The following is a 17,560-nucleotide window of genomic DNA, read 5'->3' as shown; positions in this document are numbered from 1 at the left end:
TTTGTTTGTTTGCATTTGTCTTTGTTTTTGTTAAGACTCCATGGAAATCTCGGAGGTTTCCATGAAAAGGTATATGGAATAGCTTGATGTTTTCTCACATGTGGTCTCACAAAGAGGCCACTTCTGAGTCCTGCTGAATAATGTAAGTACCAGTTCAAACACCAGCAGGGCCATCAGAAGCCAGTTCATCCTGTGAAGTGTGTTCTGCATCCCACGACAGAGAGAGGACCACTCTTTCATTTGGCCTGACAGCAAGTGATACATGCAGCTAGCTTCCTGTTATTCTTCACTGAGATGGTCTTTTTGATCAGCATTTTCAGAGCCTTCTACAGAAATGATCAGAGACTCACACGTGGGGCGAGGCAAGATATTTTTATCATTGCTTTCCGTAGAAGTCTCTGAGTTTTGGCAGATTTGAGTAGCTTTTCATCTGTGATGCTATGTGCTTATTTTCTTTTCCTGAAATTTGAACTCTATTTTGGAAACGGTTCTAAGTATGAGGTTGGTATTTTGAAAATCTCCATGAATCACTTAGTAACAAGTGACCACATGCTTTGCACTAAATTTCTTTGGGGGTATCTTGCTAAACCTGAATCCCAGGCAAATTGCTATTTCCTTCATGTGAGGGAAAAAAACAATCTTTCTTTCCAAACCAATTAATTTGAGTACGTTGAATGTAAAATGGTTGCATAAAAGGATTAAAGCACAAGCTACTGATTGTTTCCTGTCAAGCAGGGAAAATAAGAAGTATTGAACTTACTTTCCACCCCAGTAGAGTTTGGTTGTTATGACCAGGCTGGACCTCCTGTATGGTAAACAGACAAACACATAGAGAAATATTAAATAAACTGCTGGTTATTGTACCGGGTCATATTATTATTATAGCACCATAATGAACTTATTGTATCTCACATTTTAAAAAATTGGCAAGGAGATAAATGGTTGGTTTATGTCATTGAAATGTAAGGACAGAAGGAAGCTGGTGAGTAGGGACTTGAAGTCAGATCCTAAAGAAAGAGGCCTGAAGGGAAGGGAGCGTTATTGGGAGGGGCTGGAGGAGGAGGAGGGCTGTGGCAACACTTGGGTGATTGGCAGGTGAGAGGTAGGCATGGAGGCTCAGAATGGTAAGTGAAAAGTAACGGTAAGGGAAAGGACTTAAAGGATGGATTGCTTTAGGAGCTCAAGCAGCCACCAGCTAACACTTATTGAGCATCTGACCTAATGCTGATTGATCTGAACTTTCCTGGCCTCTGCCAAGGACCATGGACCCGAGTATCTCCGAGTTATGACCTTTTCCCACCATTGCCTTCACAGGCAGGAACTGACTACATGGAACTATGAATAATGAAGTAAATTATAATAGTCAATAGATAGAAATAAAATTGCTCTGCATGTCTTATTCAATGGAAATGTTATTTTAGGAAAACAGTCCTAAGATCCATAACTCAATGTTTTACCAGTTTCATTCCTCAGGGAATGAAATGTGGAAATCTTGTCAGCAGATTTATTACCTTCTCAAAACCACACCCAAGGGCAGGAAATGCAATTGCATCACTATGATTGTGGGATATGAAATATGTCTTGAGAACTATAGTGATATAGTTTAAAATTGGGAGGCAGATCTCAGTGTGATTTAGTTTCTCCAGGTATATAATTCGTTTGAACTGGTTTAGGGGGAAAAAAAAGCATTTGAGATTCAAAGGTTAAGACCAAACTTCGGGAATATTTGAAATAAGGCATTTATAATTCCATCAGCTGTAGTGTCGATGCCTGGGGCCCTCAGGTAGAAGAGCCTAGCATGATTAATGATAACCAATGGGCAACGACGGTGACAATTCTGACAACTTGGCTGCAACAAGAAAAATTTGTAGGAAATGTCAGTACTCCCATCCCAATGAAGTTAATTCCCAGAAAAGTAATTTGAATCACTGTAACAGGAGGCCCACAGATATATGCATCTGGAGATTATGCACCCCAAAAGGGCTGATGCACTTTCCAGCTTAATCCGTCAACCTCGTGATACCTGGTATAATGGCAATCTGTCACAGGGGAGCCAGGCCTCCGTTAGCAAGCATTGTCAGAGCTTCAACAAAAAGCTCTGGATGGAATCTTATTAAAGCATGCGTGCAGCCCTCTGCATTATTCAGAGCATTTGGGCCTGCCAAGGCTGCACGCTCTATCCAAATACCACCATAGACTTGTTTTTCCAAAATCTGGCTTTCTGTAAAATGTTTGGCCTACGTGGGCGTGCACCCTAATATTTATGTTCAAACAGCGAGAGTGGACAGCAACCTGGTGAATTATCACTGACCTCATGGAGGCATTTAGAGCAGCTCTTCTGAGTGGGTGAAGAATGACAGTATGAGTATCTCCCATTGATACAGCACAGCCTTCAACATTCTTTTATGTACTTTATCTCAGTTTATCAGCACGATGCTCCATGAACAGTTATGCCTCCATTTTACAGAAGGGGAAATTGAGGCTCAGAGAAGCGAAGTTACTTGCTCTGGACAACACAGCTAGCAAGTGATAGCCTTGGGACAAGAAGCCAAGGATGCCAGTTGAAACGGCTTTTATTGCCTCCATGCTGTGATGTTATGGTTTATTTTTTGGACACTCTCGGGTGGGCAGCTGTGAACAGATATGAACTTGTACCAATATTCTGTAGCATGAGGATACACTGAGTGTTCACTTGCAAGACTGGAGGGCAGTTTGTGAAAGATGCATGTTAATCTCTTTTTTACCAAAGGTATTTATTAAGCTTTGCAGCGTATAGTGAGGGATGACTAAACGTCCTGTGGGTGCAGAGGGGAAGTGAGCTACTGCATGAAGCTCCCCCTCGTCCTCAGGTGTCCCCTGGCAGCCTTCACCTCCCTGCTGATTTCACTGCTTGTCAGTGGAATCACCTCCAAGGCCTCTGTTACAGGTTGAATTGTGTCCCTCCCTGAAAGATGTGATAACGTCCCATCCCCCAGTACCTCAGAATGGGAGCTTATTTGGAAATAGGGTCATTGTAGATGTAATGAGTTAAATGAAGATGAGGTCGTACTGGAGTAGGGTGGGTCCTTTGTTCAATATGACTGGAGTCTTTATAAGAGGACATACAGACACACGAGGGCAGAATGCCACATGGTGACAGAGCAGAGGTTGAATGGCTGTAGCTATAAGCCAAGGAAGGCAGAAGATTGCCAGCAACCCCCAAAACCTTGGAAGAGGGAAGGAAGGATTCATTTGTTCAAACATTCGTTTTGGACTTTTGGCCCCTAGGACTGCGAGGGAATAATCTAGTGTTGTTTTAAGCCACCTTTGTGGCACATTGGTACAGCAGCCCTTGGAAATGATACAGTGCTCTGTGAGCAGCGATGGATGGACCAACACTCTGGGTGCGGAAGGAACTCAGGTGAGGTGGAGAACTGGGTGGGGATGTGAATATCTTTCCAAATTTAAGGTTGAATACAATTTTCTCTTCATACCCTGACAGTTCCTGGAGTGGGGAGAGGTAAGGAGAGAGGCAGAAAGTAGGTCACCAAATTTTATTTGTTCATATATCTCCATACATTTTTGAGTTTCTGCTGCCACTCATACTATATGGCTGTTACTTATTTGGCCATCAGCAGATCTTACACCAGAGCAGAAGAGGATGCCACATTTGTCCGGTGGTCTTCGCTGGGGTTTGCCTGATTCTGTCCTCATGCTGGGGAAGAGGTGACTGCTGGGTTGACACATGTAGTGAGGTGGGGTGGGGAAGCATGTTATAGCATCCTTCATCACTACTGGCTTTGGCTATAGATGGTGGTGGGATGGGACATAACCCCCCGGGAACAGCAGATGAAGCATTCTCCTGAATGCCCAGACACCAGGGCTGTAGCACACAGGAGACTCAGTGCTGGCTAATTGTGTTCAGGTAAGAAAGCTTTGGGATATATATTCCAAGGGATTCTTGTTTCATTTCTTTGCATCCAGAGTTGTTAACTAAATGAACAATGATATATGTATGACTGAAACATTATGTTGTACTCAGAAACTGACACATTGTAACTAAGTATACTTCAATTAAAAAATCTAATAGATAAAATTTACAGTGAACATAAATACATGTGTACAGATAATCAGCTTCCTGTCAGCTGGCTTCCTTCACCGGATGACCACAAATGGCAGTCGGAAACCACAAAAATGCCACTTTCTTTGAGGCACGAATATTTCATGAACATTCCTCCTCTGTGCATCCCCATGGTGATTCATTGTCACTAATGACTAGTCAATAATTCTTGAAGCACAAGTAATGAACTCACTGATATTTATTTTCAAAGCACTGTAAATCATTTCTTTACCAAGAGTTGACATTTTATTTTTGACAGCCTTTCAGTCAGTTGTCATGTGATTTTATTTTCTTTTCTCTGGTGCAAAATAATCACAGCCTTTTTAAAGGCAAGTAAGTGACTATGGTGAAGACCTTACCTCCAGCCTTTCTTCTTGATGATGCTCCCCAGGATCACTTCAGCCCTGAAGGGGAAACATAATATTTTAGGATACAGTGTCCTGGAAATGCAAGAGTCAATCCAAAACACCAGATCCCTTCCTGGTTTGAACTCTCAGTGCCTACATGTCCCGAAAATAGAAGCCACTCTCGGCTGGTGGCACAGTTTCCGCTGTTTCTGCTTGTGCATGCAGAATCCTGCTCCCGGAGCGTTCCCGAAGCACCTGCCAAATCCTGGCACACTGGCAGGAGACCGCCTGCGGTCCTGATACTAGGAAGCAGTGGAGTCATTTGGCAGTTTGGTGTTTTTGAGCCACTGATCCCATAAATAACTGTCCTGCTTGGCAGTGTCTGGTGGGAGTCAAGGGTTTCTTTCTAATGGCTGTGGTCTCCAATGGTGCCTGGGGAGGACAATGAGACCTCACTCTTTTCAGACAGAAAATATTGACTCGCTGGCAATTTTGCAGGGTGAAAAAACCCATGTGTGGGTTTAGATGTCCCAAAGCCAGGACTGCGGATGCAGTGGCCCCCATGGAGAAAGTCCTGGGTTCCAGTGACAAGCACTGTCGCGGGAGCAGGAGTAAGAAGTCATAGGGAAGTGTCCTTCCTGCCCCTTGGGCTGGTTGTGGAGAGCTGCAGTTATACATCCCCACCGTCCTCTCCTCCTCTGCCTACCCCAGCTGGGAGCCAAGCTTACGGTGACTAAAACTTTCTTCTAGTTTCCTCCCAGTCAGACCGACGTCGTGAGAAGCAGCTGTGTTCTCAGAGGCTCTGTAAATGGGGACATCAGCAGAATCAGCGCTTTGTCCTTTGGTGGCCTGTACACGAGTCATCACTAATTGTGATTCGTCTTAACTGAGAAATGTCTGCCTTTGTTGGAGTGTACAGGCTGGTAATAAAGCATGGCGCGGGTTAGACAGGAGCGTGCCCCAAGTAGACAGGCATGGAATGTCGCCCCAGGGTTCTTTCCCCACGTCTGTTTCTCTTGCAACCTTGCACTTCGCAGTGGGAACCTATCTCGTTACACACTGATCATCAGTCAATAATTATAATCAGGACTGATTATCCTTCAGAACAAGAATACAAACACCACTCTAACAGACTTGTTAATCACTGCTTCCTTTTCCAGCCTTAGCCCCACTTGGTACTAAGCAGGATTCAACACGAGAAAAGAACACTGGGATAGAGTGATGTGTGGAAAGGAGCAAGGCCTCATCGATTTCATTTTCAAACACCGAGGATGTGGGCTCAGAACCTCCCTGATGGTCCTTAAACACAGACCTGCCCTTGAAAAGGAGGAAACCCAGGCTAGGAGAATGCACTTTGACCTGGCAGCTACGAACCTGATTCAGCAGTTTGACTATAATTTTTCCCCAGAGCGGGGGCATCAGGCCCGCAGGGGATTATGTACCACAGTCCAGGTAGCGAACTGCAGAGCTGCTCAAGCAGCTGTCCAGCCTCTTAGATTCTCTCCCTGCCAGGACCTGCATCCATGTTCACAGCCGGGGGCCAAAGTGCTTCACTTCTGCTGAAATGCGCTTGCTGTGCAGACCAGAGGGCATGGACCCCGAGGCCCAGCCCGAGGGCACGGTGCCTGCGTGACTTGGCAGTGAGCCCCGTCCTGGAGCCCCAGACATGCTCTCTGCTCCATAGGAAGCTTGGAGCTAGAGGTGACTTCTCCAGCAAGAGAGGCTGCTTTGCAGCCCTCTCTGTCCTCAGAATGGGGTCTGAAACGCCCTCTTATGAAAGTATACATATATCACCATGCTGTACCAGAAACTAACACAACACTGCACATGGACAATACTTCAACTGAAAAAAAAAAGGCGAAAAAGGTGATAAAACCCTTTATAGCTAGCTGACTGAGGATTTCAATATATAATGATATTCTGTATTTTGAGGATTGTCTTCTCAGTACTATATTTTAGAAGGTTTTTTGGAAAAATTGCTCTTGTGCTATAACCTGTTGGAGTGATTTTGGAATAATAGTGTTAATAAAAGATGGTTTGTTGAAGAAAAAAAATCAGGCTTCTTGGCATCTTTGGGAGTCTCTCCTTTAATCTCTGATCTACCTGTATTGCTGGGTGGAGGGACAGGCCTGCAAACAGGAAAAGCAGCCCTAGCTTTCCTGCAGAGAGGAGGTCCCAGTTCACCGCAGGGCTGAGGAGCTATGAGCTGTGCTTACGAAGTAACGAGACTAGCTTTGGAACAACCACACTGGAAGCTGCTCATTTGAATGAATTACATTCAGCTAACATTTATGGAACTCTGCTGCTCGCACTCCGGTCCCAACCACCTCGGCCCCTCATGTAGATCGTGGCTACTGCTTCCAGTCAGTCCATTCTTCATACAGGGACCAGAGTGGGGAAGGTCTGGGTGGGCAGATGGACCCAGAGATGGTCAACGTCCCCAGTCCTGCAGGGGTGGGAGAGGCAGGGAGAAAAGCAGTGGCATCAACACGTGTGGGATGGATAGACCCTTCTCGCCAATGTGTCAACAAAGGTCTGGGCAGGGTCCTTTGTTCCAGAAATGCCACCTGAGGGACACACCGGGCTCTGACTTACTTGCCAGCAGCATAGACCTCGGCAGTGTCAAAGAGATTCACTCCGCTCTCATAGGCAATTGTCATCAGCCGTTCAGCAACCTGCAAGGGGATGCGAAGGTCAGTCAGAAAAGCCAAGTGCTTTCCAAACCTGGGAAGCAACTTGGAATCCTCTGGTGGTCTTTAAGAACATGGAAATCCCATGGACCACTCTTGCTTTTCTCAGTTGTATGAAAGAAAGAAAAAAAAAAAAGAAGATTCAACCAGCCTGTACAGGGGAAAAAACCCTTCCCTCAGCCTGGACCAGGCCCTGAGGGATTTCCTTCCATGCTGGGATAAGGCGGCCACAGGAGCACGGCTTCTGCTTCTCATTGCTGGGAGCCTCAGTTTGACCACATTCTCTGTGGCCTTGGAATCTCTGTGACAAACCGGGTCCTTTGTATCACTGGTGCTTCATTCCTTTTCTTCCTCTTTTCCCCAAGCCAGTAAGTTCTGGCAGCTGGGTGACTCCTGACCTAAAAGCTCATGCCTTTCTTCCCGGGAGGCTTAGCAGACTGTGCTGATGAACCAAGGGTTAGACGGAGCTGGGATGGTTGTAAAACTCCTGCCGCCCACAGCTCAGCACAACCCGGGGCACCATCACAGAAAGACATGACACAGAGCGGAGGCAGTGAGCGCGCCAGCTCACCTGGGGGCCGGCTCCTCACCGGTCAGCCTGCAAGTAGCTCACCCAGCTCCCTGTTCCTTCCGTCGTGCTGCTGAACACAAGCGGCAGGTGTGAGAGAGCAGCACGAAGGGTCCCTGGAAACAACCCCATGAGGGACAGCTCTGTGGGGACGGTGGTCAACAACACTGAAGAAAGGACAGTTTTTCATTTTGCTGGTAGACTTATCAGTCAACTGAAAAATTACACACCTCGCAAATAGTTGAAATTGATTATTCCATTATGTTTTTCATTGTAGGCTAAAGGTGCTTCATCAGCATTTCCAAGATAAACTCTTTTCCTATTTTTTAAAAATAAGCAGAGCCAGAAAATTGTCAGGCTAGCAAAATGGACTGCATGCAAATCCATTAGAGGAATAGCAGCAAAAATGCTATTACTGCTTTTAATTTGCTACGATGTGACATTTATCCTAAGTGGAAATTAAATTTAAGACCAGTATAGTTTTTCACATCATGACTGCCTTGTATTTTAGAAATTATTGTGCTTGTATTGTCTATCATCCTTGGATTGTGTTGCATGACATACTAGTGGGTTACTATTAGTAAATGTGTATAATAAGTCTTATCTAGAAAGAAATTTCGAGGTAAGATGGAGAATCCTGGATGGAGAATTGGACTGAGTGATTGCTGAGATGTTTCCCAGTCAAGAGACTTGAAGACCTGAATGTGGAATAATGAAAAGAAGTCACTGAACTAAGTCAGAGGACCCGTGTCTGGCCTTGAGTGGACCACACACTAGATCAATAAATGTGGGTACATCTTTTGACCTCTCAGTGTTTCAGTTTCTTCATCTGCAAAATGAAGATTCTGTCCAGGTCCCCCAGGGAGCCCACAGGTCTCAGGGGAAGCTGACCTCACCTCCGTCCAGTGGGGGCCTGATGGGCTAACCGTGCATCAGCGAAGGCCACGTGACACATCTGGGCCAGTGAGATGTGAGGAGAGGCTGGCTGAGGGCCTCTGGGAACACTTTTCCTGTTCTTCTTGCAGACTTTTTAGAAACAATACTCTATTCTCAAGAGTTACTGCTATTCTAATCGAAGACCAGAATTCCTACCACTCTCTTACCAGGTGAGGGTGTAGTCTTTGATGCACAAAGGAACACAAAGCCAGGAGAATCACTAGGAAATAGAATGGAGGCTCTGACTGGGTCAACTCAGAAGCTTGCTTTTACTCTACACTTTTTTTTTTTGGAAGAAGGAGGTAATTAGGTATGTTTATTATTTATTTATTTTTAGAGGAGGTACTGGGGATTGAACCCAGGACCTCTGAATGCTAAGCATGTGCTCTACCACTGAGCCACACCCCTCTCCTGCCCCTGCACTTCTAATATGAAAGTAGAAATAGTTTTTCTTATTGATTAAGCCAATTTGCATTCGGTTTACTGTTACCTGCAATCAAAGGAAGCCTCACCAACCCACAGGTGAGAAAAGACAAATAGAGCTCTGAGGATTAAGTGCTATGAGGTGGGAGTACGCTCTTATCACTATTTAAAATATTACAACTCACGTGAGTAACATCTATCTTGGTTTTTTGCTGAAGTCAAATCAGCTTTGGGAGGGACCTCACAGTTACCTATTTTCAAGTTTGCATCATTTTGACACTATTCCTGCCAAGTGGCTATTTAATAAATAGTTGAACTCTTCCAGTAACGGGGACATCACCACATCCCGAGGCCGCACTGATGCTTATGTCACTCAGCACATTACGGTGTGGTCATCCCGGGATCCCATATTCGTGTCTATTTGTATTTTTGGCTGCACTGCCACATGGGAATAGCTGAGTGCTACCAGTTCAGCCACAGGTGTGAGTGTGGTCTGGCTGTCTCCTCTCCTTCTTGTGGGCAGTCTCATCCCTGGTGGCAGGGAGGGGAGCCACAGCTGCTCTCCGGAAAGGACAATAGCTCTTTTTCTGGTGTGCGTATGAGGTGAGAGACTCTGTAACCCTTCCCGACAGCTTTATTGTGTAGTTTTTAGAATTGTAATTTTGAAATGATTCGTTTCAGAGGCCAGCCCTGCACACTCTGACCTGGGCAACCTGGGTTCTGTGCAGAGCAGGCAGACACTGGCAAGGGGAGAGCAAAGATGAAGGGGGAAGTAACATGTTTACAGTTGACCCCTCTACTCTGAAAGGAAAGATATTTTTGTCATTTTCCCCTCTAAGCACCAAGGCAGTATAAGGTTTTGTACTTGCTAGACCCAGGAGACTATTAACTTTAGACTTCTCTCCTTCCATGTACCTGTTCTGCATCTGATTAAAGCCTGCAGCCATTGCTTTGATACCTGTGGACTTGCCTCTGTGCCTCCTCCAGGCACCCTTCCCAATGCCAGTTGGAGGGTCCAGGAGTCAACCCTGGGATGGCCACCTGGCCCTCCTTCAGAGCTCAGGGATTATCCCCCTAGCTGCTAGGAATGCTGCCATCAGATGGCACTTGGCTAAAGTGAGTCGCCTAGCCCAAGGTCAGACCTGCCTCCCAGGGCAGCCTCTATCCAACGACTGGTCATACAAGGTATGCAAATGCTCGCTCCTCTTGCCCCACCCTGGGACCACTCTGCAAGGCCATCTCAGCCTCGAGCTCCCCACGGGGGCAGCTGAGGTCATGGCTGGGACGGCACTGTGGTCCAACTTCCCAATAACTGTTCTGCATGCTAATTTCAACCACACATCTACTTCCCAAGGACTGCCCCATGTGACAAACTCTGTGTAGTGATCTATGCTCAATACTGGGAACAAGCATTTAGACAGATAAGAATATGAAGATGAGACCCCCCCTCCCCCACCGAGATCTGTTAAATAACACTGGTGACCTTGGGAGCTGCAGAAAAGACACTCCATTTCCCCAAGCGTCTCTATAGGACTGATAGTAAGAAGTACCCGTATAAAGGGCTTATTCCTGGGCAAGGCACAGGGCTGAGCACTTCAGAGGCATCAGTTCATTAAGCTTAGGGGCTAACCGTTGGTAAATATAAGTGTTAGTAAATCTAATTAATGTGGAATGAACAGGATCCCACTGAGTGTATCCACTCAGTACACTTCCCCTGACACCTTAGGGTGCTGAGGAAGATAAGGGAGGCTCGGAGGGACCGGAGGGGATTTCATCAGGGAGTTGTTGGTACTCAGTTACTCCATAGCTCACTTACACCATGAAGGCAAAGGGAAGAATATTTCTTTGGTAAGCACTGCTCTGAATGTGTAAATGGAGATTTAAAGGAATTTAATGGTAAATACAATTATTATAGATTCCATTTATTGAGTGTCTGCTACCTACTAGTCCAGAGGGCTATACAAATGTCTGACATGCATAACATAGTCAATCTTTTCAACAGACCTTCAAGGTCAACATTGCCATTCCATTTTGCATAAAAGAAACTGAGGATCAGAGAGGTTGGATTAACTTGCCCAAACCAGGGTGACCAACTGTCCCAGTTTGCCCAGGACTGAGAGATTCCATCCTAAAACAGGAAAGTCCATGCAAACTGAAGCTAAAATACACACACACACCCCCAGCAATAAAATCTTTTCATAAAGTGACTAAATATTAATTCCAAACTGGTTTGTTCTCTAATTATTGAGCCTGCGCATATAATAGATTGACAACTTCAAGGGCTATGAATTGTCTAAATGTGAAAAATATAAGAAGCAAGATAAAAATGAAAATAAATTGAGTTAATCTTAACCATTTCCTATGATTAAAAATATCATCCTTATAAAATGCCAGCATCCCAGGACGAGTACTCCTACCCATACAGTTTGCTCTGCATTTTCTCTCACTAGCATAATGGAAGCCAAAAGTAACTCACCTCATCTGAAATTTGACCTCCAAACGTCACCCATGTTCCTAGAAAAGAATAAATATTTGCACATTATTCATGATCATTTCCCTAATATTGTGCATAAAGGGAAACACTTTTTCTTACATCAGGGCTACTTCAGTAGGTCGTTCCTGAAAGGACCTGGATGAGCAGCACTTGGGGGCTGAAGTCCTGCCCATCCTCCTCCCATTGCTAAGTCCCCCAGCAAAGGTCTACATCCCTCTGCATCCCTCTGGATGCTTTGTCTTACTCAGAGGCCTCGTATGTGCTAAGGGCAGCCCCGACCCAGGTCCACGTACGCTGGTGCGCGAGATGGCAGTGCCCAAGCCCGCTTTGGCTGCATACCCATTCTTGTTCTTGCTTAGCTAAGAAGTCACCAGTTCTGAAAGTAAAGGTAAGACCTTGGGTCATATTTCTTCCTTCCTTTGCCTCCAAAATAGAGGACTCTATTTTGTGTTCTCTATTACCTTTCAAAAGGAACCCTCTCAGAGGGCCTTCCAGTCCCACTTTCAAGCCCCAGGAAGTGACACTTAAGCACCCTCTGTCTTACTACCTGCTACTCCAGAATGGAAATCTCCATTGATTTGGGGATGGGGTGGAGGCCGTAGCCTGAGTAAAGTAAGGCTTGGAAAGGCAAGAGGAAGAGAAAGATAACCAGCAGCCAAATATTTGCATTTGTAAAGCAAGAGGGAAGCAGACGCTGAGTAGGCTGTTGCTACTTCAACACCTCATACCTTCTCCTTGAACTTTTTTTTTTTTAACTTTGCCCCCCAACCCTCCCACCTCAACAGAGGCACTGGGGATTGAACCCAGGACCTTGTGCATGTCAAGCATGTGCTCCACCACTGAACTACACCTCCCACCCCTCTTCCTTGACACTTTTTTTTTTGAGCCCTAATTACATGGCAGGCAAAGGCATTGCACACAGGTGCTCGGGGACAGGCACAGTGAGGGGGTGGCCCCAGCTCCTCTCTCCCAGGAGCTCACAGTTGACAACCTAGTTGACAAATGCTTGGATGGGGGCAAACGCAAGGCAGGATGTGAGGGAGCACTCAACCCAGACTGAAGGGAGGTGGCCCTAAAGACAGACTTCTAAGGAAAGGTGACATTTTGGTTGAGTTGCAAAGGAGGTAGCTGGACGAAGAAGGGAGGGGCAGGCATTCCAGGTATAGGTGAGAGCACGGGCAGGGCAGGGGGTAGAAGACTTGAGCGGCCAGAGGAGCGAGCTGTGGCGCGGACCCCTGTGCTGAGTGATGCAACTGGATGTAGAGAGGGAGGGGCGGCAGGGGGGAGAGCAGCCGGGCACACCTGGTGTTTGTAGGGCAACCAAAAATGCTGTTGGAAACTCACGTTTTGTGTTTTGTAACAACAGTCATAGCTACCATTTATGGAACACCTTCCAAATGCCAACAATACCCTGAGAAATGTGTATACTTTCACCTCTAATCATTTTGACAAACTCACAAGGCAATTTTATTATGCTGATTTCCAGATGCAGACTCTAACTTCAAGCAACCTGGTAAGGGAAATGCCCAGGACTCCCCACTCCTGCCGGAGTCTGAGAAGGTTATCCTTTGTAACTGCGTTTTGCTGCCTCATCAGTAAATTTCCAAATTAATCATGGCCCTTGGATTCATACTCCATAGAAGCATGCTGATGTAATTGTTCCCTTTCTCTTCTTAGTTCTAGGGGACTAAAACAAAGGTAGGACATAGATGACTTTACTGTTACAGTTTTCGTCCCCAGAGGTTGTAAGTGGCAGCTCATGGATTGGCACTCAGCTTGCAGGCTTGTTTTGCTTGGCTAGACAGTGCTGACTTACTTGGTATTTTAATAAATTTGGAATGAGTAACCAACATTTTGATAATTAGGAGATTTTTCTTTAAAATGTCTGATTTCTAGCTTCCCTTAACCAGTGTCCCCACATGGCAGACATCCCCTGAATATGAGGGGCAGTGCCCTCTGTGGAAGGGCTTTGCCCTCCCTGTTTAGTCAGTCACACACCTTCCTTTGTATTTGCAAACCATGTGACTGCTGCTATTTTCATTATTGTAACATTTAGAGGAAAATGGACTGTGCATCTCCTAAAAAACAGAGTTGAGTATTTCAAGAAAAAAAATAGCAGTGCACTTTGTTTTTGGTGGATGTGATGACTATCCAAAGAACATTTGCAAAGAAAAATGACAACTTAAGGTACCATAATGAAACCAGCTATGAGTGGTATACAGAAAAGATGGGTGCTGGGAAACTTAATGGACTGAAGAAATAGCAGCGTTTGTTTTTGAATGAGAATAAAATAAATGGTCTGCTGTGAAATGCAGTTCTCTATTAAGTGAAAAAACTGCCTGGGCATCTAAACCTTTTAACAGATAACACTTCTATAAAAGAGTCTCTTTTGAATGTAGCAGGAATTATGTGTCCAGAGCATAAACAAGCATTTGCAAATATTGGTATAATTAAAACACTGGATCTCAGCATGTTAAAAAATATGGCTGAGAACTTTCACAATAAGTTAAATTTGGGGTGGCATTTTCTATTACAGCAAACTAGCACACATATAAATAATAGCACACTGTTAGCTATATATATTTGAGATGTTTTGAGAATGTTGGAGTGGCCAAAGAACTTTTGAACAAGGAGTCTCTGCAAGGCAAAACACCAGAAAATGGCTAACTCTGTGATGAGAACGGTCTCAGACCACTGGATGTAGAAGGCACTGTTCCAAACGGTTAAGTGTCACCACAGATCAGGTTCTCACAAAGGGTGGGGCTGAACTTGGATCCATCAAGCAACAAATCTGGGGTGGCAGTATTTGTAGGGGCACTATGCATAAATCCATTAATTTCCTCCAGGAATTGCTTTGAGCTAAAAAGCTAAAATGAGACAGCCATGGATTCAGTAATTAATACCATGAATCAGCTATTCTTCTATATCTTGGAGCAAAAGCAGGCCAGTGTTTGCTTAATGAATTTGCTGATTTACTTGTGCTGTAATGTTGGAGAGTTTTTTTTTCAACTGTTCATGTCATCAAAGGAAATAGTCCCATTCCACTTTACAGAGATTGGCTCAAAGTCCCAAAGTTCTTGCTGACATGACAACTCATTGGCACCTTGTGAATATTTTTCTATCGTGGCATTCAGAAGTGTTTGCACAAATGTCTCATTGGCTTCTCCCAGCCCTGACAACATAGAGTCTTTGGGAAATTCATTTGTTAAAGAATAATTTGGTTCACTTTCCACATTGCAGTCAGTTTCCAGATATGAAAATGGTAGCCTGAGATTTATTCTCCAAAATGGGGCCTTTGAATACTGGATTTCACACTATAAGAAAATGAACGAGTAATATTTAACTTTCTGTCTTAGTTAATTTTAAGATTAATAGTAACTTAATAGTACAAATGAAGGGCTATGAAGTTATTAAGCTGTACTACAAAATGGTATTGAAGACTATGACAGTGGTGAAAGCTGGGACTGCATACCCGTCTTGGAGGAAATCATCTTCCTTGTAAGAACCCATCCACATTGGGAGGACTTACATTTAGGAGAAGCTTATTCCAAAATGAATCTTAAAAAAAACTACCTACCAACCCCAGTTTACATATTTAAGGCTGCATTCCGTACATCACATTAAAAACACAGGGCTTCACTGACATTTTGGTTCAGAAGAAAAGGTATCAGGTTTCTGACTCCAAATCAAAGCAATAATGAATTATAAAATAATAATAACAATAATAATAATATAAATGTTTTTCTTTTTCTGTTTCTGTTTAAATTTTTTAATATAAAATATAATATGGAAATCAGCTACATTCACACTAAGTTATATGCTTATACCATCATGTAGTAAAGATGGAGTTTGGTTCCATTTCTGGGATTTTTAAAATTTGTGTGTGTGTGTGTGGGTGGGGGGAGGTAATTAGGTTTCTTTATTTTTTTAGAGGCGGTACTGGGGATTGAGCCCAGGAGCCTGTGCATGCTCAGCATACTCTCTGCCACTTGAGCTATACCTCCCCCCACTTCTAGGATTTTGTTATTCTTCCATACTGCTTACTTTGTTTACGTAGGTTACCTCCCTGGCCCTTTAGACATTTGCTACTTATTTATTTTATAGTTACTTGTTTACAAACTTTGTATTTTTTCCCCCCAAACTTTATATCTTTTACTAGGGAGTAAGCTATCTGAGGGTTAGAATTTTATTTTATCTTCTTATCTCCACAGCCCTAGAATGGAAGTGAGTCCTTAGTAGATGGTTGATAATTGCTGGTTAGATTGAATTCAACTGCCTTTTGGGCTGTTATTAATGTATAAAATACTGGGATAATTTCCCACCAAACAAACATGTTTACTTTGATTTATAGAAAGATGAGAAACGACCATGAGCAGTCTTCAGCTCTAGTCCCTATGTGACCAACATGTTTCTCCCCATCCCTGGTACCCATGCAGCAGTGCCCTCTCCTGGAGAAAGGCCAGGAGAAAGCCCTTCTCCCAAGGCATTTTCAAGGCCTCCAGATGGCGGAGGTGGGGTGACAGTGTAGGCCAGGGTCCACCAGCCCACGAGGAAGAGCCGCCACTTGCAAATAGGACACGCTCCCTCAGGATGGAGAGGGATGCAGTGCAGCCTTCCAGACAGGGGAACTCTGCTTGTGGCTACTCCTGGCCACAAGCTCTAAGGTGGTTTATTCGTTAATATGATTCTCAAAAACCCTCTGTGGCAGTTCTCTTGATCATTTTTCTGCTTCTAATGAGAACACGCCATCTTGAGACCTAGGCTGGCATATGGTTATTTCACTGTGAAATTTCAAATTAGTGCGATGTTACTTAGAAGATAATTTTACTAAACTGACGTGTGTTATTTCTAACCTTTTAAAAGCAGAGGGAGTAGAAAGAGAACTTTGAACTGTTCTTGAGTCTTCTGATGAAACTCCTTCACGCACGTAGGAATAATACATGCTTTGAAAACCTCTGTTAGAGTCTCTTGGCGTACACCTACCAGGGCAACCTCCCACTCTTAATCACAGTATGGTGTGGAAAGAGCACTGTTCTTTCAATAAGAGATGAGTTGCATAGTTGCCTTAATGTGCATATTGATGCAGGATCAGAACAAAACAAACAGAAAGCAGATACCCAGAAATCTGGCCTGAGAGAAAGGCTCAGAAAATGGGGCTGAGATTCATAGAAAGGTGACAGAGGTGAAGAATGGGCTTTTTGCCCTGGGTGCTTTCTGCCAATGGAAGGGCAAGGAGTGGAGACGCCCTCCTGCTGGAGAGGCAGTAGAGTGAGTGGCTAAGCAGTAAAGTAACATCCTGAGCAACCTTGCTGTGGCCACTGCAGATAAACTGGATGCAGACCTATGTCTGGGCATGTGGGACACAGCTCAAGGCTCTTGCTTTTCGAAATGTACAGACAAAGCATTCTTTCTTGTTTCTGGTTTACATCTGTCGATATTTTCCACCCAGCCCGGCCCTTATTTTTGGATCCCAGCTGCTGCCTGGTCTCTCATTTTTGGCTTCTGGTGTATTGCTAGTGAGCATCTGGCCTGAGACAACAGTAGTGATAACAGCCTAGCCTTTACTTTCACTTTGATTACCTTTTCTTGCGAAAACCAATAATTCTATTCAAGGTCTGGGCGGGGAGAGGAGAGATGAAGGGCTGCTTTCACACCTGCACTTTATAAAAGAGCTTGAAATATCAATGCAACTAGGCAAGGAAGTGGGAAGGGTTGTGCACAATGAAAGGGGCTCTAGGCCCCTTCTAAACTTTCAGGAAAGTGCAAGCAGCATTCCCACGCACAGGCGACTTGCAAGTTCTCTGGAAGAATTCCACGTATTTCACAGATGAGGAAGTGAAGTGGTAGAGACATGACTTTCCGCAGTTGGTTAGTGGTGGGGTCTCCAAGGTCATGGTCTCTCCCAGCCTCACTCTGCTTTCTGGTAATGCTGCCTCCCATCTCCCCCAGACACCCTGCTCCAGCCAAATGGTAAAACCGAGGGTTGGCTCTGACTGCTTGTAA

The 17,560-nt window shown here is 44.6% G+C and overlaps 1 protein-coding gene across 4 annotated transcripts in view; it reads right to left on the bottom strand.

Annotated features, from left to right (window-relative positions):
- The window catches only part of KCNAB1 (potassium voltage-gated channel subfamily A regulatory beta subunit 1), a 344,012-nt gene that overhangs the window by 59,720 nt on the left and 266,732 nt on the right, over window positions 1-17,560 (bottom strand). For all 4 annotated transcript variants that reach the window (XM_031449620.2, XM_010986450.3, XM_010986459.3 and 1 more), the window contains exons 3-6: window positions 11,540-11,577; window positions 7,042-7,121; window positions 4,459-4,503; window positions 761-805 (exon numbers count right to left, since the gene is read on the bottom strand). In XM_031449620.2, the coding sequence (XP_031305480.1) occupies window positions 761-805; window positions 4,459-4,503; window positions 7,042-7,121; window positions 11,540-11,577 (208 nt within the window). The remainder of the gene's footprint in view (window positions 1-760; window positions 806-4,458; window positions 4,504-7,041; window positions 7,122-11,539; window positions 11,578-17,560) is intronic.

The sequence above is a fragment of the Camelus dromedarius genome, chromosome 2 (assembly GCF_036321535.1).
Source record: "Camelus dromedarius isolate mCamDro1 chromosome 2, mCamDro1.pat, whole genome shotgun sequence".
Lineage (NCBI taxonomy): Eukaryota > Metazoa > Chordata > Mammalia > Artiodactyla > Camelidae > Camelus > Camelus dromedarius.
The sequence above is the reverse complement of the archived record's forward strand: the minus strand, read 5'-3'. Positions and strand labels throughout refer to the sequence as shown.